The 21,772-nt window shown below is 42.3% G+C and overlaps 1 protein-coding gene across 1 annotated transcript in view; it reads left to right on the top strand.

The window, feature by feature from the left end:
• SMAP2 (small ArfGAP2) overlaps positions 1-17,673 on the top strand; it is a 46,989-nt gene extending 29,316 nt beyond the window's left edge. Inside the window, exons 2-10 of the mRNA XM_066269520.1 lie at positions 3,158-3,291; positions 5,092-5,177; positions 6,148-6,226; positions 9,242-9,328; positions 10,419-10,500; positions 11,478-11,587; positions 12,427-12,592; positions 13,031-13,347; positions 16,333-17,673. Of these exons, the coding sequence (XP_066125617.1) occupies positions 3,158-3,291; positions 5,092-5,177; positions 6,148-6,226; positions 9,242-9,328; positions 10,419-10,500; positions 11,478-11,587; positions 12,427-12,592; positions 13,031-13,347; positions 16,333-16,458 (1,187 nt within the window). The 3' untranslated portion in view covers positions 16,459-17,673. The remainder of the gene's footprint in view (positions 1-3,157; positions 3,292-5,091; positions 5,178-6,147; positions 6,227-9,241; positions 9,329-10,418; positions 10,501-11,477; positions 11,588-12,426; positions 12,593-13,030; positions 13,348-16,332) is intronic.
• The last annotated feature ends 4,099 nt before the right edge of the window (positions 17,674-21,772 follow it).

Raw genomic sequence — 21,772 nt, 5'->3', positions numbered from 1 at the left:
ATGTCAGTAACTTCTGTTTCTAATTATTTTCCTCCCCAATTTCAGAATCTTTTATGGAGCATGCAGCCATTGGCTAATAAATCTAGTGTCTTAAAACCAAAGGAGGCTGAGTGTGTGGGATAGAACTGTCACTGTTTCACTAGGAAAAGGGTAGGAGGAATGTTGGAGGGGACAGGGGAGGCTCTCCTGACTTTTCATGAAAATGCTATTGCTTGTATTGCTGTCCTGAGGCCTCGTTAGTAGCTCCAGAGTATGAGGCCTTATATCCCTCCAAGGCAGAATCTTTAAATACTCTGGAATGGGATCTGGAGAAATTCCGCAGCTGTGGTGGAAGCTTAGGTGACTGGGAATCCCTTCTCCAGGAAGCACCGCATTCCACAGCGAATTTTTTAATTTAACTCTTAAAAAGTAAAATATTTTTTTCAATTACATTTGACAGTCAGTATATTAGTTTCAGGTATACAGAATAGCGCCCAGCTGGCACCATATATATTTATATGTATATATCATATTGATATATCATATGTAGTAATACATAGATTTTACAGTATTATTGACTATATTCCCTGTGTTCCACAGCTAACTTCTAATTAGTATTTTTGGCTTCTGGTTTTGTTTGCAAACAAATATATTTTAACTATTTTAACATGAGTTCCAGAATTTGGAGCAAAGGAAAAATGGTAAAGAAGCATGAGATACTAACTTTTGGTCCCATTTTTAACCTTATATAACTTAGAGCATATCTGAGTCCCAATTTTAGTATATGTGCTGCCAAAGCAAGCACTCTGAGTTCCTTTATGAAAACTGTAACCTAAAATAGACATATGCTCGCCCTAGCTGGTTGGCTCAGCAGTAGAGCGTCGGCCCAGCATGTGGAAGTCCTGGGTTCGATTTCCAGTCAGAGCACACAGGAGAAGTGCCCATCTGCTTCTCCACCCTTCCCACTCTCCTTCCTCTCTGTCTCTCTCTTCCCCTCCTGCAGCCAAGGCTCCATTGGAGCAAAGTTGACCCTGGCGCTGAGGACAGCTCCATGGCCTCTGCCTCAGGCGCTAGAATGGCTCCTGCCACAATGGAGCAACGCTCCAGATGGGCACCCTCTGGTGGGCATGCCGGGTGGATCCTGGTTGGGTGCATGCGGGAGCCTGTGACTCCCTCCCCACTTCTAACTTCGGAAAAATACTGAAAAAAAACCAACACAAACCCCACAAAAATATAAAATAAAATAGACATATGCCCTATTCATATCTGTTTAGGCTTTTTGTTTTTCTGATTTTTTTGTTTTTTGTTTTTAAGATTTTATTTATTAGAGAAGGAAGAGAGAAAGGCAGGGGGGTTGGAGAAGCAGGAAGCATCAACCCACAGCTGCTTCTCATATGTGCCCTGATGGGGCAAACCCAGGATTTCAAACCGGCAATCTTAGTGTTCCAGATGGACAGTTTACCCATTGCGCCACTGCAGGTCAGGCCTGTTTTTCATTTTGTGTTTATGTAACTCTCTGTCACCGAAAGAAGTATGTGAATCATTTGTGTGTTTATTAGCTACAGGGCAGACCTACTGTGCAAATTTGTCTAGGGATTTGAAGGGACTGAAGGTCTTTTTAGAAGATAAACCTGAGCCTATGAAGATAATAGCAATAAGGTAGTGGGACGCACTTTCAGGCAGAGAACACCACCTGGTGGTGATAAGGAGGATTTGAGCCTTCTGTATTTGTAGTATTTGCTACAGTATCTGAGTGGTATCTTTGTCAAAAAATTATTCTTATTTGTAATAATTGTGAATTCAAATTTCTAAGAATAATCTGGCATACATTTCTACCATTCCTTTATTAAAACTGCTGTCAAAAATTACAGGCCAATCAAGTAATTGTGTCTGGCACAACTGAAATCTTTGCCCTTGGTTGTTCAAAACACAAGGTCTTATTTATCACTATAGAAAATAATTTTGTGTCTTTTTACCTCTTTATTGCCACTTCTAACTTTGATATCATGCTTATTTTATGTGGTAAATTTCTGACCAGTGGAAATACTAGTGGTTTTTCAGTAATTCTTAGGCAGGTGTCATATAAAAGTCCATTGCTTTTTCCTGTATAAAAATTATGAAGAGGAGTTTGATAATTTTTGAGAGATATTGTTAGGGTGAGCAAAGTTGGCAGTGGATGGGAGATTACATAACAATTTTTAATTAAAATATGTATGTGAGAGTTCTTTTTTATTTCAATAAACATCCTTATTTGACAATCTTGAATGTAGATGGTTTTGTAGTTGTGTAAAGTAGGGACATCGGCACAAGGAGAAAGGATCCTGTTAAATTAATCTGGATGCATATTTTATAGGCTTGGTGGAGAGGGAAAGATAAACAAAGTTTTAAATTTCAGGTTGAACCATGGGCTGGCATGGCATGTCTGTATCTTTTTTCCTAGTAGGAAAAGTGAATCCAGGCCCTCGCCACCTGTTGAAAAGTTGTTTGAGGGAGGGCTGTTCATATAAGATACTAAATAGGATATGATAATTCTTCATTGTCCTCCTAGGATTTTTCTTTATGTAAGTAACGATACTATAACATCTACATCTCAACACTCATATTACTAGACATTGTAAAAAGCTGCTCCAAACACAAATGTCCACATATTGTTTAATTCCATTTATGTGAAATGTCCAGAACTGGCAAGTCTGTAGAGACAGAAATTAGATTTATGATTGCCAGAGCCTAAGGGGTGGGGAGGAGTTGGGGGGAAATGGGGAGTACCTGCTTATGGGTTTGATTTTTCTTTTGGGGGCGATGAAGATGTTCTGGAATTAAGGAGTGGCGATGGTTGCACAGCTGTGTGAATACAGGGTGGGGTAAAAGGAGGTTTACGGTTATAAGTACACAAAACACAGTTCTGTTCTTGTATTATTATTTACTCATTATTGTATCATTTTTAATATGAATAAATGTAAACCTTCCTTTGTCTCACCCTGCATACTAAAAAAATAAAATGAAAATAAACAACAAAAAAAACAACAACCCTGATCCATGAAGGAATGAACAAAACCAATTAAAAACCAATTTTCTCACTTATGTTCTAGCAGAAATGTTTGATAGTCTGAATATTATAGCTCGGGCCTTGAATGTTGTTTCATGTTGTACTTTACTGTCCTGTTCCTAACCTTCACAGGGCCACGATGGGCCTCCTGGAACATTGGTGTGTTCATCTGCATTCGATGTGCTGGAATCCACAGGAATCTGGGGGTGCACATATCCAGGGTAAAATCAGTTAACCTTGACCAGTGGACTCAAGAACAGATTCAGGTATTTATATAACCCAAGAGTGAATTAAAGTAGTTCCAGGTGAATTCCAAACCGGGCACAAAAATCAAGATAAAGTTTAGTTGGCAAACACTTATGTCAAATTCTCATACCTTAATAGAGAAATTTTTCATCTTTATTTAAAATATAAAGTGTTCTACCTATATTTTACCTACTTCAAAACACAAATAGTGTGTGGTCCAGGATCCCCTGGATCCAGGAAGGTGTGAAGGGATATCTTTGAATTACTTTCCAAGACCCTTGGCATTTGCAGGTCTAACATTTGTAGTTATAGATATTCTATAAAAGCAAATTTTTAAAAAACTCTCTAACTCATAGACTTACTACATTTTATTGCTAAAGTGCATATGCGACTCTTGCTTGCTGTAAGTTTGATGTGCTGGAAGTGAGACACTTGTTAGTGAGTCCATCTGGCCTAAAATATGCACCTCAATGTGGTTTCATTGTTCTCTGTTCTCTTCCTGCATTGAAACTTTTTTATAGTAATTTAAAATTTTGGGGCCTGACCTGTGGTGGCGCAGTGGATAAAGCGTCGACTTGGAATGCTAAGGTCACCAGTTCGAAACCCTAGGCTTGCCCGGTCAAGGCACATATGACGAGCAACCAATGAACAAGTAAAATGAAGCAACTATGAGTTGATACTTCTTGCTCCCCCTGCTCCTCTCTCTGTAAAATCAATAAATAAAATCTTAATAAAAAAATCAACTGGGGAGTGCCGGTGGGGGTAGGAGAAGTGGCTCCAAAGAAAATTAGGTGCTAAAGTTGATGCTGGAAATAAGGTTATTCTTAACCAGAACACTGCTTTAGAAATACTTTATACTGTTTTTATAGATTCATTAAGGGTCTAAAAGTTTAGTTATATTTTTCAGTTGTACTTTACTGTCTCTTATAAAGGAAATTACATACCGTGGAGGTATTTGGGAATTTGAAGATTTTAAAAAAGATCTTAGGGTTTATCCCTCGCATGTATTGAAGAGTCTTATTTCAAAAGCCTAGTGTAAAACACATTTATTGGTAATAAAGCTGAATAGGTTAATTAATAGTATAAATTCTGAATGTAGTTACTGCCTGTGTGTTGCCTGCCCAGTTAGGCACTGATTATTGCCTGCCAAGTAGACATTTTGATTGGTAGCTATGTCTTGTATTTTCAAATAGGGTCTTGAATTATTACTGATTCAAATATATCTTGTCAGTCGGATTTTTGGGTTTTTTTCTTTTTTTTTTTCAGGGACAGAGAGAGTCAGAGAAAGGGACAGACAGGGACAAACAGGCAGGAACAGAGAGAAATGAGAAGCATCAATTATCAGTTTTTCGTTGCGACACCTTAGTTGTTCATTGATTGCTTTCTCATATGTGCCTTGACCGTGGGCCTTCAGCAGACCGAGTAACCCCTTGCTCAAGCCAGCGACCTTGGGTCCAAGCTGGTGAGCTTTTTGCTCAAGTCAGATGAGCCCTCGCTCAAGCTGCCGACCTCGGGGTCTTGAACCTGGGTCCTCTGCATCCCAGTCTGACGCTCTATCTACTGCGCCACCACCTGGTCAGGCTCAGTCGGATTTTTCAATAAAAGGAACTCATGTGGGTGAGAAAGACAACTATAGGGGCAAATGGTTGGGGGCAAAGCAGAGAGAATTAAGGATTGGAAATCAAAATACTCAGGTTTAAATCTTTGTTCTGCTACTCTCTGGGTTGGCTCTTCATTTGTAACATGCTGCCAGTGGGTAAAAAGTTTTTCACTTTCTTCCTAATCTGACATTCCATGTTTCTACATCTCTTTGATTGCAGTGTATGCAAGAGATGGGGAATGGCAAGGCAAACCGACTTTATGAAGCCTACCTTCCTGAGACCTTCCGGCGACCTCAGATAGACCCGTATCTTTTCTGGAGCAACTTAGAAGACTGAGTGGTATTTTGGTATTTTGGGGAGAGTTGCATAAGACTCAAGACCCATGAGCTGTCTGGGCAAAGTCGGATCTAATCTGTGTGGATTAGTTATAGTCTTGTTTTCGTTCTCCTGCAACCGAGACCTACAAAAAACACGTGTATACTTTCTTTGTCAGAATGGTGGTGTCCTGTGGGGACAGCTCATCTGGGAATGAAGATTGCAGCAGTTCGCTGTGAACTCTTCTGTAAAGCAAGCTTTCCGTAGTCTTTGCATCTCTGAAGCTTTTGTTTGAGAAAAGTAGTTGAGTCAACAAAACTACTATTCATTTTGTGGGCCTTTTAATGTCCTGTGTGAAAGAATTAACTATTGTTGACCAATTGCTGACTTTTTTCTTTTTATCCCCTGAACATGGGATCACCCAGCTCACACAACCAAACCTCCTAAAGGCTTCTCAAAATGTGGTTGGTAGGCCATTTTGTTAGAGTTTCCATTTTGGTTGGAGCTGGTGGGACCTGTTAAAGTACAGATTTGGGGCCCTGCAGAAGGCCCACTGCTCAGAGTCTGGCTCATGAGCACAAGAACTTATAGTTTTAATGGTCACTCAGTTGCCTTTCTAAAGGCCTGTTGACCTAAGGGCTTTAAAATAGGTAATTGATTACTGCCTTACCTGTATTCTAGAACAGCCACTGTTTTCCCGGCTGTCAGTATGAAAAGTAGTCCCATTTGTTGCTATCAAATCTGAAGGCAAATCAGAGGAAATAGGATTCCCTGCAGTAACTGTAAGGAGGCATTTCAAGGTTTTGGTTGGGGTAACTGTATGGGAAGAGACAGGAGCCATATGGGGAAACCAGGCAGGAGAGAGAGAGGAGGAGAATGTTTCATGGGATACAGATTGATCTTTTCTAGACATCCTGTGGGAAAGACTTGTTTCATTTTCCCTTAACAAGCTTTTTGCAGAGCTGTCGAAGGATTTATTCGAGATAAATATGAGAAGAAGAAATACATGGACCGAAGTCTGGACATCAATGCCCTTAGGGTTGGTTGTAAATCTTTCAAATTTTGTTCATAATAAGTAGTTTGATTATTAATCAGGCCAGGGAAGAATTTGAAGAACAGTTACCAACACACTCAAAAACTACTATTTAAAAAAATATAGCCTGACTGGTGGTGGCGCAGTAGATAGAGCGCTGACCTGGGTCACTGAGGTCCCAAGGTTTGAAACCCTGAGGTCGCCAGCTTGAGTGTGGGCTCATCCAGCTTGAGTAAAGGTTGCTGGCTTGAGCATAGGATAATCGACATGACCTCATGGTCACTGGATTGAGTCCAAAGGTCGCTGGCTTGAGCAAGGGGTCACTGGCTCGGCTTGAGCCCCCCGGTCAAGGCACATATGAGAAGCAATCAATGAACAACTAAAGTGAAGCAACTACAAGTTGATGCTTCTCATCTCTCTCTTTCTCTCTCTCAAAATAAAAATACAGAAGTAGAAAAATAATCAGTTATAGAATCAAGACCATGAAATATTATGGAGCAAACTTTAGCCTGAGGGGTACATAAGGCAAACCATCAGTGAATTCTTTGCCTTGGTCTGTATTTGGGTGTTAGTAACTTCCAGTTTCAAATTATTTCTTCAAATGGACATGTTGGGCATGTGAGATCAAATAGAATAATATGTGTATGTGTGTATGTATATAAATTATATATAAATATATATACACATACATACATATAAACCCTTCATATATACATAAATATATGAATATTTTTCTATAAATTAAGTCAACAAAATTAAGTGTAATTAAGTCACCAGCTTCTTCAGTTAGAGCAGCATGTATGTCCTGTGTGTCGATGGGCTAATTGGCAGTGGAACACTTGTTCCTGAGAAGGGTTTTAGAAGGAGCCTACCAGTTGCCAATACACTTTCCACCCTAGACATGTGGTTAGGGTCTGAAGTACAATGTATGATAACTAGGACAAGGATAACATACAGGAGGATGTGCGACTTGGTTCCTGGAAGAAGAGTATAAGCCTGATTACTGATAACTAAAGAACTGATAAATATGACTATTTAGACCTTTAAAAATGCTATGACAAGGTGCTATAGTAAATTCGCTTAGGTGTACTTAACAATTCCTTGAGCCACAGAAGGATAGAAAGTGTGGGATTCTTTAATTCTAGTGCAGCTACAGAGGCATCGGTATCTATCTATCTATCTATCTATCTATCTATCTATCATCTATCTAGTGCAGGTACAGAGGTATCTGTCTGTCTGTATCTATCTATCTATCTATCTATCTATCTATATCAATCAATCATCCATCTAGTGTTTATTAGTATTTATTTTAATGGAGGATGTACCGTTAGTGAAATCACTAAGTTTACACTGAGCTCTAAGTCTTTCCAGGTAATTTAAAGCTCCAAACTGATCTTTTGAGGTTGTGTGAACAGGCATAACTGGTAGGTGCATTTTAATACAGGCAAAAAAGTGCAAAATAAGAAGGTAATTTTTCTCAGCTGATTATGAAGGACTCTTACCTCATAGTCATCCAGAAAAGGGACCTGGAAGTTATCATAACTGTTCCAAGGAAGATATACCCAGTGTATAGCTGTCACTTGGATGGCATCATTAAAAAGGGCTTGAAACCAAAACACATTCATTGCCTTTTATTTGTAGGAAACTATGGTCTGTCCGCCTACCTCTGTTCATTGTGCCTGAAGATATAAAGTTAGAGGAGATCAGCAAAGGGTATCTGAGGTAATCCCGAAGATGAGGGTGGACGGAAGAGCGGCTGTATGAAGATAGATAGTGGACTCGTGGAAACAGCCTGTTTTCCTCACTGGGTGTTTTCATTTAGGAAGGAAATACCTCCTGTTTACCAAAAGGCTATTTCAATTTTGTTTTCATGTGCTTAGATTACATATCTTACCATTCTCCTGTGACATAAAGGTTGTGATTTATATTTTTCTTCAGTATAAATAATTCTGGGGTGAATTTCTTGATGCATATGAGCTTTTCCATATTTTGGATTATTTTCATAAGATACATGATAAGGTATTATCTAGATCAGAGGGTTTCAGTATTTGTCATACTTTGCCAACATACTTTCCACAAGTTGTACTCTTTTGTACTGTCTTCTCAGCATTGGTCTGGAGTGCTAGTTTAACTTCATCTCTACCAACATTAGGTATTAAGAGTTTCCTTCCTGAAAAGAAATGAATTTTAATTTGCACTTTCTGATCATTAGCAAAGCTGGACATTCTCACCTATATGCTACACTTCCTTTCATTTGCCCACGTTCCTGGGTTTGCTTTGTGGTTTTGTTTTACATTTAAATGTCTGTTTGATTTGTAAAATATGACCAATGACGTCTGTATTATTATTAAGGTACTATGAAACTGTCTCCGAAAGTAGCAAAAACAGAAAGGCTTTTTAGTATTTTATATTTGATGTGCTTTTTGGTTTAATACAGGCTACTCATTTGAGACACCCTAAAAGGGATTCTTTAATCCTTTTACTCTTTTTTTGCTTTTGGCTTTATTTCCTTGATTTTTATTTCTCTAATAATTAAGCTTGAGATTATGGTTTATTTCTTGATTTTGAAAAAGGATAAAGATTGAGAAAACTTATGATTGAAGTTATAAAATCACAAAGGCTATATGTTAATGAGATGAATATGAACTTATTTCCCTGGTGTATACCAGGATGATGGGGGACCCCTCAAAGCAAGTTAAACTGAAACCAGAAAGGGGCAGCACATGGGCGAAATGTTTTATCCTCTGTAGACAGCCTACACTGCACATCTCATGAGTCAGAGGACAGAACAGGGAGGACAGGTGCTTAAGGGATTTGAAAGATGCCTCTTAGAGCATTGAGGCTAATGTGAATGCAGCCAGCTCTCCTGCCCCACACCAAGAAAGTCCCAAGCTTGTCAGACTCCTGCATCAGATTTAATAGGGATTTTTTATTTCCTTTCTGGACATCTGGGATGATATTTTATCAAACTGAGTCACCGCTGGGCCTGTGCTCTTTGTCTTGTTTGTGAAATCATTATAGAAAGAAAAAGATGACAAGTGGAAAAGAGGGAATGAGCCAGCTCCAGAGAAAAAAATGGAACCTGTTGTTTTTGAGAAAGTGAAAATGGTAAGTGGGAACGTATTTGCACCGTGTGGATGGTCTCAGGTGTGTTTCTGCAGGTGGAGGGCTGGGGTGAGGTTGATCCGCACTGCACCGGGGCTAAAGGGCTCCGCAGCGAGATCAGATCGCCCGCTGCAGTGAGATCAGATCGCCCGCTGCAGTGAGATCAGATCGCCCGCTGCAGTGAGATCAGATCGCCCGCTGCAGTGAGATCAGATCGCCCGCTGCAGTCTCTGCCTCTTTCCCGCCGCTTGCTGCTGCCTCATCTGCTCTGTGCCACTTCTCTTTGGAGCCAGATGGCAGCTTGGGAACTATATCAGTCCGCTTTAAGCAAGAGGCACATTCCATGCCAACGTGTCAAGGCCGTGTGACACCTTCTGAGTAGATGTTACCTCTACATTAGTCCTTCTCTTGTAAGACCTTCTGTACCCCATTTCCTGTTGCACTTAAGAACAGTTTAGAAGCCAGGCCCTACCGATCCATTTTAAACAGTCACTTCTTATATTCTTGCTCTGTCATATTGAAGTAGGCACCTTTCTCTTTCCACAGGATGTACACTATTGTGGCTGTAGTAGTAGACGCTTGAATATCAGAGCTTGGCATCTTGGGAGAGAGGACTTTTACTATTTGCTTAAGGAAGAGTGTTTTATCATTGTGATAAAACAGAGTGAACTGGGTAATCTTTAGACTGATCTCTCCCTTTTGGTATTGAAGATTTTCTAATTACTGGGAGATTTGTTGGCTCTTGGCTTTTGTACCATCAGGCACCTACTTTTATTCTTGTTTTTTCCTGGGACCCAAGACTGCTACTTTTTTTGAATCCCGTGATCTGTGGTTGTCTTGGTTTCAGACAGATCTGTCTCTTCAGAGAAAGCCAAACAAGCACAGATGATATCTTCATTTCTCACTTTAGGTTTGGGTTATGCTCTCATACTTCCTGACTTGATTCTTTCAACTGACACTTCCTGAGTTTTGTCTCTTTGTCACTCTTTGAATAGCGGCATCCTAACCGCAAGATTACCTGTGGCTTTACAGCGGAGAGGGGAAAAGGGGTTGAAACACCTGCTTACTTCTTTCTATGACATTTTCACCTTAGCCACAGAAAAAAGAAGATCTACAGCTACCTCGGAAAAGCTCCCCGAAATCCACAGCTCCTGTCATGGATTTGTTGGGCCTTGGTAAGAGTTAGACTTCTCCACTCCCATAACCTTACAAATGCTGAATTCTCACTGATCCTGGGAAGACGGGTAGAGTTGGAAGTCTTTGGCTTGTGTCTCTGTCACTAAGAGTGTTCTCTCATATTCTTTCTGTTGTTTTACATCTGAGCAGTGGTGCTAAGGAAGTGCCTGTCTACTGTGACATTTTCAGAGTGACAGTGCAGTGTAGTGGTTAAGAGCATGAACTCTGCCACTTACTGTTATGTGACGTTGGGTTGTTCATGGAACCTCTGAACGTTACTTTCCAGTCTATGCAGTGAGCATGATGTGAGTCTCCACATCAGAGTTGTTGGAAGGATGAAATGGGTTAATGCCTCTAAGCTCTAAGTCCCTTGCCTAGCACATATTAAGCACTCAGTAAATGTTAGCAATTTTCACTAACCCAGCACCTGTGAGCCTTGCCCGCCTCCCTCTCGTTTTTCAGGTGTGACCTGAAATGGTTTCTGAGATGGTTTCTTACCTCGTGCTCCCTTTTCTCTGAGTCTCAGAAACCCCTCCCCTTTCAGAAGGAGAGCCTACTCTTTACCCTTCACTGTCCTGATAGTTGTACTTCATTCCGTTCATTTCTGCTGACTTAGGTTATTGGCTGCTTAGCCTTCTAGTTTCTATACCTTTAATTTCTCTCTGAAAATGAATCCTATGCAGCTTTGTCCCTCAGATAGCCAGCCAGGAGCCAGCCAGCCCCCTTGCTGTGGTACTGATGTGGCCCACAGGCCTGGCCTTCTGCTGCCCTGTGCCTGAGAGCTGGGCTGCAGGCTTCCGCAGAGTGCCCTTGGGAATGTGGGCGTGAGGCCTCTCTTGAGATGTCCCGTCCAACCTACATGTCCGGGTCCATGATGGAGCACGAGGGCCTTCTCTGTCGTCTTTGTGTCTATGATAGAAGGAAGGCATAGGCTTAATGAGCAGTGCTACGTTTTAACTTCCATCTCTCTTTCCAGATGCTCCTGTGGCCTGCTCCATTGCAAGCAGCAAAACCAGCAACACCCTAGAGAAGGATTTAGATCTTTTGGCCTCTGTTTCATCCCCCTCTTCTTCAGTTTCCAGAAAGGTGAGTCTGGTGCACTCCTCAGGATTTAAAGAGTATTCTGAAGAGTGATTTTGATAACTTTATCATGGAACCAATTCATGCTTCTTTGGTGGAACTGGACTTTGGTTTTCTTGGTTCTTGATTCTTTCCTTAACACTGTTGTGTCTGTTAACAGTTTAAGATTATTATTCATTCTATTCTCTCTTGCCCAAAAAGGATGGACCCTCTAGGTGGGCTTCTGTCTAAGGTGTGTCAGATTGTGAAGGCCGGTACTTAGGCCCTTGCCTATAGATTGAGCGCTGGCCCAGGGTAAAGGCTGATACTGTAGGTCAGCTCCTCAGGCTGAGTTATTGTCAGAGAGTTTGCAGGTATGAAGGACTAGAAGGGTTTGACGGCTACTGTCTGTGGACTATTTGCAGTGTACCAGACACAGTGCTAGGAGCTTTTCTGTATTTCACTTATAATTTAAAACCTTCACCAAAATGGATATTTTATAGATGGGGAAGCATTAGTTTAGAAAACTTATGTGACTAGCCTCGATATACAACCAATAAATGGCTACTGTGGTATCTAAACTCAGTTCTTTCTGGCTATATCACTTGTAGGTTGCTTTTATTTTTTAGATTTATTTCACTTTATTTTTTTAGCAAGTCACATTGTTTTGCTAAAGAACAAAGTATTGTTCCCGAGTTTAACTATCAGGTGTTTCAGATATTTGTATGGTAGAAATGTCAGGAGACTACTAACTTCAGCTATGAATTCTTATTGCAAATGTTAGAAGCAGCAGAAAGAGGAGGGAGGTCCTTCCGAGACCCCCATGAGGACCATTCCAATTCTCCCCCTGCCCTCTTTGCCCTAAGGTTGTAGGTTCCATGCCAACTGCAGGGAGTGCTGGCTCTGTTCCCGAAAACCTGAACCTGTTTCCAGAGCCAGGGAGCAAGTCAGAAGAGACAGGCAAGAAACAGCTCTCTAAAGACTCCATCCTCTCACTGTATGGATCCCAGACGCCTCAGATGCCTGCCCAAGGTAGATTTCTTGGGGGTCATCTTAAGATGCCAGATAGAGACATGAGGACTTAACATGCAGGAATTATTTGTTGTGACGGGGCAGTTGCTTTAGGGGCTGTGACATCATACTCCAAACAAGCCTGAATATGAATGACATTTGCTGTGAAGCCACAAAGTATCAGCAGATTCTTCTCTGAGATCTAGTGTCATACCTCTGTGAACTCTGACTCAAGGTCTGGATCTAGACCTTAAAGGGGAAGTGGTTAGGTCAGCAACCCACTGGCGGTAAGCCATAGCTAGTTTGTAGGGAACCTGTGTAACTCCCTGTTTTGTGAGTAAAAGAGCATTCTGAGATGAGTAGTCCTGAGAAAGCCTAGCTGGACAGGGGTAGCCAGTGAGACTCTGGACTGACTGTGTGTGCTGTCTTCACAGATCTGTATGTGTGTTTTCTTGGCAGCAATGTTCATGGCTCCTGCTCAGATGGCGTATCCTTCAGCCTACCCCAGCTTCCCTGGGGTTGCACCTCCCAGCAGCATAATGGGGAGCATGATGCCCCCACCAGTAGGCATGGTAGCTCAGCCAGGACCTTCTGGGATGGTTGCCCCCATGGCCATGCCCGCAGGCTATATGGGTGGTATGCAGGCCTCAATGATGGGTGTGCCAAATGGAATGATGACCCCCCAGCAGGCTGGCTACATGGCAGGCATGGCAGCTATGCCCCAGACTGTGTATGGGGTTCAGCCAGCTCAGCAGCTGCAGTGGAACCTCACTCAGGTAAGCTGCCCCATTGTTTTCAGACTTCCTCAAGGCCCTCTCCCTTTGTGTCCTTTGAGAGATAACATGAGAGATATTCCTATGCTTAGGTTTGCTTTTTTTTTTTTTTTTTTTTTTTTTTTTTCCTAGAAGGTCTCTCTAAAGTCAGAGTTTCTGCAGAGTTCTGGGTATCTGTAAAATAATGGTAACTTCCTAAATCTAAGTCTCTCCATGCATTTATCAAAACAAAAACAAAAATAACCTATACAGATAAACAGGGAGCACAAAATAAAACCTCCCATGCCTCATGGCCACCACGTCTAGTAGACAGAACACTACAGACTGTATTATATAGCAGTTGGCATGTGAACGCCATGATCCAGCAGAGCCGACATCACGGAGGAGACTGTGAAAAGAGGCGAGGGAGCAGGGGGTCAGAGGCGACAGAAGAGATAAAATCATTCCCTAGAAAGAGGAAGGCCTACCCTGCCTAGAGACATGCTGAGAAGAGGGCTGGGACTTGGTTGATTAGGACTCTGGTTATTTGGAGAATCAAAAATAAGGGGTTGAAATATATAGGATTTTAGATTGTAGTCTTGGAACACATTGCTTCTAGAGGAGCTGGGAATACTTAAAAGGAGAATGTGCTCTTTGGATCTGGTGGTGAAAGGAAGTGGAAAGGAGAATCACAAAATCAAGAAATATATCATTTCCTTCCTCCTCCCTGCAAAATAGTCATTGCACTATACTACCAGAAGAGGGTGATCTTGAACTAAGAATGGCACTAATGGCTTAAGACACTGAAGGGAAAACTATCCGTGAGTCCACAGTGATACATTTTTTTAAATGGGTGTGGGATGCAGGGAGGGAAAGCCATTTTTACAGAAGAATGACAACTAATAACTGTAGAAAAATAGGTTATTCACATATTTTCAAAGGAGTGCTTCAGATTATGTATTAATTACAATGAAAAAACAGAATGATAGCTACACCTTACCAAGTGATCAAACTTTAAATTACCAACAATGGGCCCTGGCCGGTTGGCTCAGCGGTAGAGCGTCGGCCTAGCGTGCGGAGGACCCGGGTTCGATTCCCGGCCAGGGCACACAGGAGAAGCGCCCATTTGCTTCTCCACCCCTCCGCCGCGCTTTCCTCTCTGTCTCTCTCTTCCCCTCCCGCAGCCAAGGCTCCATTGGAGCAGAGATGGCCCGGGCGCTGGGGATGGCTCCTTGGCCTCTGCCTCAGGCGCTAGAGTGGCTCTGGTCGCAATATGGCGACGCCCAGGATGGGCAGAGCATCGCCTCCTGGTGGGCAGAGCGTCGCCCCTGGTGGGCGTGCTGGGTGGATCCCGGTCGGGCGCATGCGGGAGTCTGTCTGACTGTCTCTCCCCGTTTCCAGCTTCAGAAAAATGAAAAAATGAAAAGAAAAAAAAAAAAATTTACCAACAATGGGACAAATCAATAGCATGTGCTTTCTGGCATCTTGTACTAGGACCTAAGAAAGACACAATATCACCTACATAGGACTTTTGTCAAAAATAGATCCAATTATAAGAAAACATGATATAAATCCAAATTAAAGAATTTTCAGCCAGCCTGACCAGGTAGTGGCACAGTGGATAGAGCGTCGGACTGGGATGCGGAAGACCCAGGTTTGAGACCCCGAGGTCTCCAGCTTGAGCGCGGGCTCATCTGGTTTGAAAGCTCACCAGCTTGGACCCAAGGTCACTGGTTCGAGCAAGGGATTACTCGGTCTGCTGAAGGCTGCGGTCAAGGCACATATGAGAAAGCAATCAATGAACAACTAAGGTGGCAACGAAAAACTAATGATTGATGCTTCTCATCTCTGTTTGTTCCTGTGTGTCCCTATCTATCCCTCTCTCTGACTCCGTAAAAAAAAAAAAAAAAAAGGATTTTCAGCCAAATAAGTGGCCTGGATTCTTACAACAATGTCAGGAAAAAAATTAAAATGTGGGGGAAGTGTTTGTTCTAGGTTAAAAGAGACTGAAGAGAAATGACAATGAAATGTGTATTAGACTATTGTATTAACTTTAAGTTTCTCGAGCATGTTAATTGCATTGTGGTTCTAGGAGAGTGCTATTCCTCATGAAATGCATCCTGACTTAAGGGGTGAAGTGTCAGAATAGCTGCGATATAAAGTTTATACATATATATATCAGGAAGTATGGCAAGATGTTAATAATAGGCAAGTTTAAGGAAAGGATATATAGGTTTCATTGTACTATTTCTTTCAAGTTTTCTGTAAGCTTGAAATTTTCCTTAAAAGTTGATGGAAGAAAAATAGACCTCCTAAAGAAAAAAAGAACTTCTAGAGAACGTGTACAAGGCTTAGGAAATTTAAGGCATTTGCTTTGATAAGTTGTTTCTTCTGATCACTGCTGGAGGCTAGCCTTTCAATCCAATTCACAGAGGCCCTGACCCCACCCAGGCCTTATTCCTCTGACTCTTTTCTCCCAACAGCATCCCTTCTCCTGCACTGCAGACACGTTGGTATTTTTTCTTCTCTCCTTTGTTCATTCTGAACAGTCCAGTTTGTTTTGCTCTCTGCTTGAGCGTGCGCAAGCGCTTTCACTGACAGTAATAACTCCGCGGGAGATAAGGCAGGCTCGCCGGGCGCAGGATTTCTCTGTACTCGCGGGGTTGGCTGCAGCACGTTAACAATGGGCCCCTTCTATTCAGGATGAGAGCCTGCAAAGGAAGAAGAGTCACTTCTAAGGCTGCTTTTATGTTGACTAGCTCCAGGATTCCTTCTCTCCCTCCCTGAGCATTAGTCTCTGTCATCATCTCTTTTCTGAAAAGCCCTTTACTTACGGGATCTGGTGTCCTTGAAATGATCTATTAAGGTTCAGGGCAGTTATGTACCATAACAGGGTTCCCCTTTGTCTCCTTCTCCCCATCCCCACAGATGGAAGGACTCCTGCCCTGCCTTGTGCACTAATTGGCTGCATGCCCACATCCTGGTCTGAAAGTCTTCTCTCTCTTTCAGATGACCCAGCAGATGGCTGGGATAAACTTCTGTGGAGCCAACGGCATGCTGAGCTATGGACAGTCGATGAGCGGCGGAAATGGACAGGCAGCAAATCAGACTCTCAGCCCTCAGATGTGGAAATAAAAACAAAACACCTGTATGGTCACCACTGTCCTCTGCCCTCTCTCCCCCTTTTTCCACTTTCCCCACTCTCTCACTCCATCCCCCTTTCCTCCCTCTCTCTGGTTTAGAAATTGCTCAATCTGGCCCAGCCCAGCCACTTTCCAACCACTCAGCCCTCTCTGTTGCTTTATGTTGTATATGTCCCTTTGCCGACCCGCCTTCCTCCCAGCCACCCCAGTCCTCTCCTGCACCAGCACCTTAGCAGTTGTTGGCAGAAGGCACTTAAACATTGCGGAAGAAATGCGCACACCTCTGAGTACCTTTTCCACAAGGTGAAACCTATCTGATTCTAGGAGGGGTCTGTAAGTGTTGTGTTTTAGGCAGAAGGGAATGTTTAGAGGTACTTCCATATGTGTTAATAAGCTATTTCTCCATGTTTAAATTATTGGTTCAAGAGGGAGACCATGATTGATGGGAATGAAGAAAGTACTGAAAGCAAATTAAATACTTCTTGGGTCTTAGGTCAAGTTGGCCCTCGCCCTGGGGAGAGACAAACCCCCATCTATGAGGATGAGCAAGAACATTACTCTTCTGTGCCCTGATTTGCTTTCTGAATCTGAGGCTTTAGGACTTACTGCTTCAGTCGGCCTTTATTAGTACCAAAGACTCTATGGAGGTCCCACACAAACACACAGCCCTTGCCCTGCCTCCATCCTGCCTACAGCAGGATCTGGCTTCACGCTGGAGGACTAACGCCTCTAGAGGGAAGGCAGAGTTTAATGTGTGTACCGTGTGTGCGTGTGTGCGGATTCTACCTCCCACTCTCTCCCCATCTGCTCTGGGTATCTTTGGTTTTGTTTTTTCAGGTTTAGGTTTACAACAGAGAGGAATTAATTACATTATCAACAGCCTAAAAAAAAAAAAATCTGTTGCCAGGTTATCTTATAGTTTAAAAGAAAATTGCAGTCTCATTGATGGCTCTCTTTCTCCTTTCCCATCTCCCAGCCTACCAGTCACTTTCTTGCCTGTATGTCCTGGGCTGCTCTGTCTTCCCACTTGTTCCAGGTGGAGTGGGAGGGGGGCCTGGACAGCTTTCTGCTCAGTTGTCGTTCACCCTACTTGAAAATTAAAACAAGAAGACTTTGCTGAAAAGATTTCATCTGTGGGAACCACAACTCCTGGTTGCCTTTTTCCTGTGTATGTGCAAATTCCTTAATAAATATTGCAGGGAAAGACGGCTTGCTGTTACTGTGTGTTGCTCATGGAGGGGAGCGAGCTCCACCCACATTTTCTGCTTTCTGCAGCCAGTTGGTTCCCTCATTCCCTGTATTTAAAAAAAAAAAATTCTATATGGGTAAACCCAAGGGCCAGGCCCAGGCCCGGCTCAGGCTCAGGCTCAGGCAGTCAAGGGACTTTTATCCAGTGGTGTCTAGAGTTGTGAGCTGCAGAAACTGGAAATCTGTACCTGCTAGAGTCATAGAATATGGAACTGGAAGCATCCCCCCGCCCCACCCTTGCCCCCGCCGCCTCCCTCCCTGCCTCCCTTTCTCCCATCTTTCCTTTGAATACACCTTCTAAAGACTTCCACATGTGAGAGGTAGCACAGTGGCTAAGAAAGTGAGCTCTGGACCAGGCAGCCAATATTCATATCCTTTCCTATTCTGTGACCTGGGCAAGTTGCTAAACCCCAGGTCTCAGTGTAAAATGGGGTTAATGCTAATAACTTAAGGCAAAATGAAGCAATTACTGTGGTGCGGGTAGCACAATATTGGGCACTTAGCACTCAACTGTTAGCAACTATTATGTGCCAGACCTATGTTAGACATTAATTCAGTCAACAATTGATTAATAAGTGTTTACAATGTGCCAAACACTGTTTTAGGCTCTGGAATAAGGCAATGAATCAAATCTCCTCAGTCTCATATAATAGTGTGGGAGGAGAGGTGGACAATAAGCAATAAATAATGTCACTTCAAACAGTAATAACACGAGATAAGGCAAGTTAAGGGGGAAAGTGGGTCTGGGACCATTTGAAAGGAGAAGTTAGGAGGAGGTTACATTTGAACAAGGCTGAATGAGCAGCCAGTTGTGTGGGGATCTGGAAAAAGAGCAGAACATGGGTAAATGTGTGCACTGGAAAGTGTTTGGCTGGAGGTATCAGTTTGGGAGCTACTAGGGTGTGGATGGTACGTAAAGTCCTGAGACTGGATGCCGTCACCTAAGAAAGCTCAATGAGAAGAGGATTGAGCCTTGGTGCCCATCAGCTTTTAGAATTCGGAAAGAAGCAATAAAAAAATGAATTTGACATAGTCCCTATTCTTAAGGGCTCACGGTCTCATGGAGCAAAAGACTTAGAGGAGAGGTAGTAGTTAACCAGTGGCGGGGGTGCGGGGGGTGGAGAGTATTCCAGACAGTACATGTGAACAAGATAGCCCTACAGAGCACAGAACATTCGGGAAGCACAGCGGTTCGAGGTTTCTAAGGTATATGAATCAGGGTGTGGTGAGAAATAAGATTGTGGTGGGCCAGCGCGCAGGGGGCTTCCCATACCCCAGGAAGGCGTTTAGCTTGAAGTGTTGTAAGCAGTGGAGTGACACGGTCAGATCTGAGTTTTAGGTGGCTACTGAGAACAATGTATTTGAGGGAACAAAACCAGATCTAGGGGATCAGAGAAAGGGTAAGAACTGAACCAGGGCCATGGTAGCGGGGGTAGGGAAGAAAGAAGTGGCTTAGAGCAGCAATTCGTGAACTGTTTATGAGGTATGTGAGATGCTCAGAGGTGTTCCACAGCAACGCCGAAATAAGTTTGGGAAAGACTGCATGTTTTATCACCTCTTGTACATCTAGAATATAATATCCCAATAGTAATGACTCTGGAAAGTCTTGTGGTAAAGACTTTTTTAAAAACTACTAGACTTCTGACCTGTAGTGGTGCAGTGGATAATGCGTCGACCTGGAATGCTGAGGTTGCCGGTTCAAAGCCCTGGGCTTGCCTGGTCAAGGCACATATGGGAGTTGATGCTTCCTGCTCCTCCCTTTCTCTCTCTCTCTCTCTCTCTCTCTCTCTCTCTCTCTCTCCAATAAAAATCACTAGACTTTATTTTTTAGAGTAATTTTGGATTAATAACACAATTGAGCAGGAAGTGCAGTCTTCCCATATACTGCCCCCAACCTCCCCCTCTTTTGACCTTGCACCAGAGCGGCCCATTTGTTACAGTTAATGAACCTAGATTGACACATCATTATCAGAACAAACCCATACTTTACATTAGGGTTCACATTGATGCTGTATATTCTGTGGGTTTTGACAAATGGATAATGACACATATTCAACATTGTAGTATCATACAAAATAGTTTCACTGTCCTAACAATCCTATGTGGTCTGCCTATTCATCCCTTCCTCCCTCCTAGCTCCTGGCAACCACAGATCTTTTCTCTCTCTTTTTTTTTTTTTTATAGAAGCTGGAAATGGGGAGAGACAGTCAGACTCCCGCATGCACCCGACCGGGATCCACCCAGCATGCCCACCAGGGGCGACGCTCTGCCCACCAGGGGGCGATGCTCTGCCCCTCTGGGGTGTCGCTCTGCCGCGACCAGAGCCACTCTAGCGCCTGGGGCAGAGGCCAAGGAGCCATCCCCAGCGCCCGGGCCATCTTTGCTCCAACGGAGCCTTGGCTGCAGGAGGGGAAGAGAGAGACAGAGAGGAAGGAGGGGGGAGGTGGAGAAGCAAATGGGCGCTTCTCCTATGTGCCCTGGCCGGGAATTGAACCCGGGTCCCCCGCACGCCAGGCCAACGCTCTACCGCTGAACCAACTGGCCAGGGCCTCTTTTTTCTTTTTTAACTGTCTCTATAGTTGTGCCTTTTTCAGAACATCAAATAGTTGGACTCATACCATATGTAGACTTTTCAGTTTGGCTTATTTCCCTTAACAATATGCATTTAAGTTTCTTCCATGTCTTTTCATAGCTTGCTAGCTCATTTCTTTTTGCAACTGAATTATATTCCTTTGTCTGGATATACCACAGTTTATTCACTTACTAAAGGACCTCTTTGTTGCTTCCAAGTTCTGGCAAGTATAAATAAAGTTACTATAAACATTCGTTTGTCGGTTTTTGTATGGACATAAGTTTCCAATTCATTTGGGTAAGTACCAAGGAGTGTGATTACTAGATTATATGACAAGAGTATGTTTAGTTTTGTTAGAAATTGCCAAACTGTCTGCCAAAATGTCTGCACTATTTTGCATTCTTGCCAGGAATGAATGAGTTTCCATTGCTACATATCCTTGCTAGTATTTGTTATTGTCAATGTTTTGGATTTTGGCCATCATAATAGTTATATGGCAGTATCTTGTTTTAATGTGCAACTTCTTAATACATATGTTGAACATCTTTTCATATGTTTACTTGTCATCTGTATATCTTTTTTGGTAAGGTGTCTGCTCAGGTCTCAACTATCTAGTTGTCCTAATGACCCTTACTGAATAATCCCACATTACTCCACGAATTTGAAATGTCACTTTAATAATATATTAAGTTTAAATGATCAAGCCTGTTTCTGGGATTCCCATTTCATTTCACTAACTTATGAGTATATTTTGGCACTAGTTTTATTTATATTATTGTACCTCTCTAATACAAGATGATATCTTATTGGTAGGGCAATTCTAACTTCATTATTGGAAATTTTTATTGGCCATTCTGGAACACTTTAGAATTGTTTAACTTAGTAAAAAGAAAAATTGAGATTTTGATTGAGGAGTATAAAAGGAAGAAAGTAACATACTTAGAATGTTCTATTTCAATCCATTAATATGGAATAAGTCACTAGTCTCTATTTAAATCAATAATTTTTGTTTATAATGTCCCACATAATTCTTGTTTATTCTTAGCCTTATTTTTCCAATACTGTATTTTATTATGAAAATATTCACACATACAGAAAAGTTGAATTTTTACAGTGAGCACCACTACCTAGACCCTACCATTAACATTTTACTATATTTTATGCTATATTTTTGAGTAGCAGATAGGTGTATAGGCTGCCTGGGTTCACCACTTGGCAAGTTACACAATGCAGGGCAAGTATTTTATTACTTTCCAAACCCCAGTTTTCTTATCTGCACAGTGGGAATAATGATAGTACTTACCTAAAAGGGCTGTTATGAGGACTAAATCAGTTAAGATACCTGATGCAGTTAGAACAAAGTCTCATATTCTGTGAATACTATATGCTAGTGTATTAGTCTGCTTGGGCTGCTATAACAAAATATCATTTTCCTAACAGTTTTGAAGGATAGAAGTCCCAGATCAAGGTTTAGCAGGGTCAGTTT

Source organism: Saccopteryx bilineata, chromosome 3 (genome assembly GCF_036850765.1).
Source record: "Saccopteryx bilineata isolate mSacBil1 chromosome 3, mSacBil1_pri_phased_curated, whole genome shotgun sequence".
NCBI lineage: Eukaryota > Metazoa > Chordata > Mammalia > Chiroptera > Emballonuridae > Saccopteryx > Saccopteryx bilineata.
The sequence above is the reverse complement of the archived record's forward strand: the minus strand, read 5'-3'. Positions and strand labels throughout refer to the sequence as shown.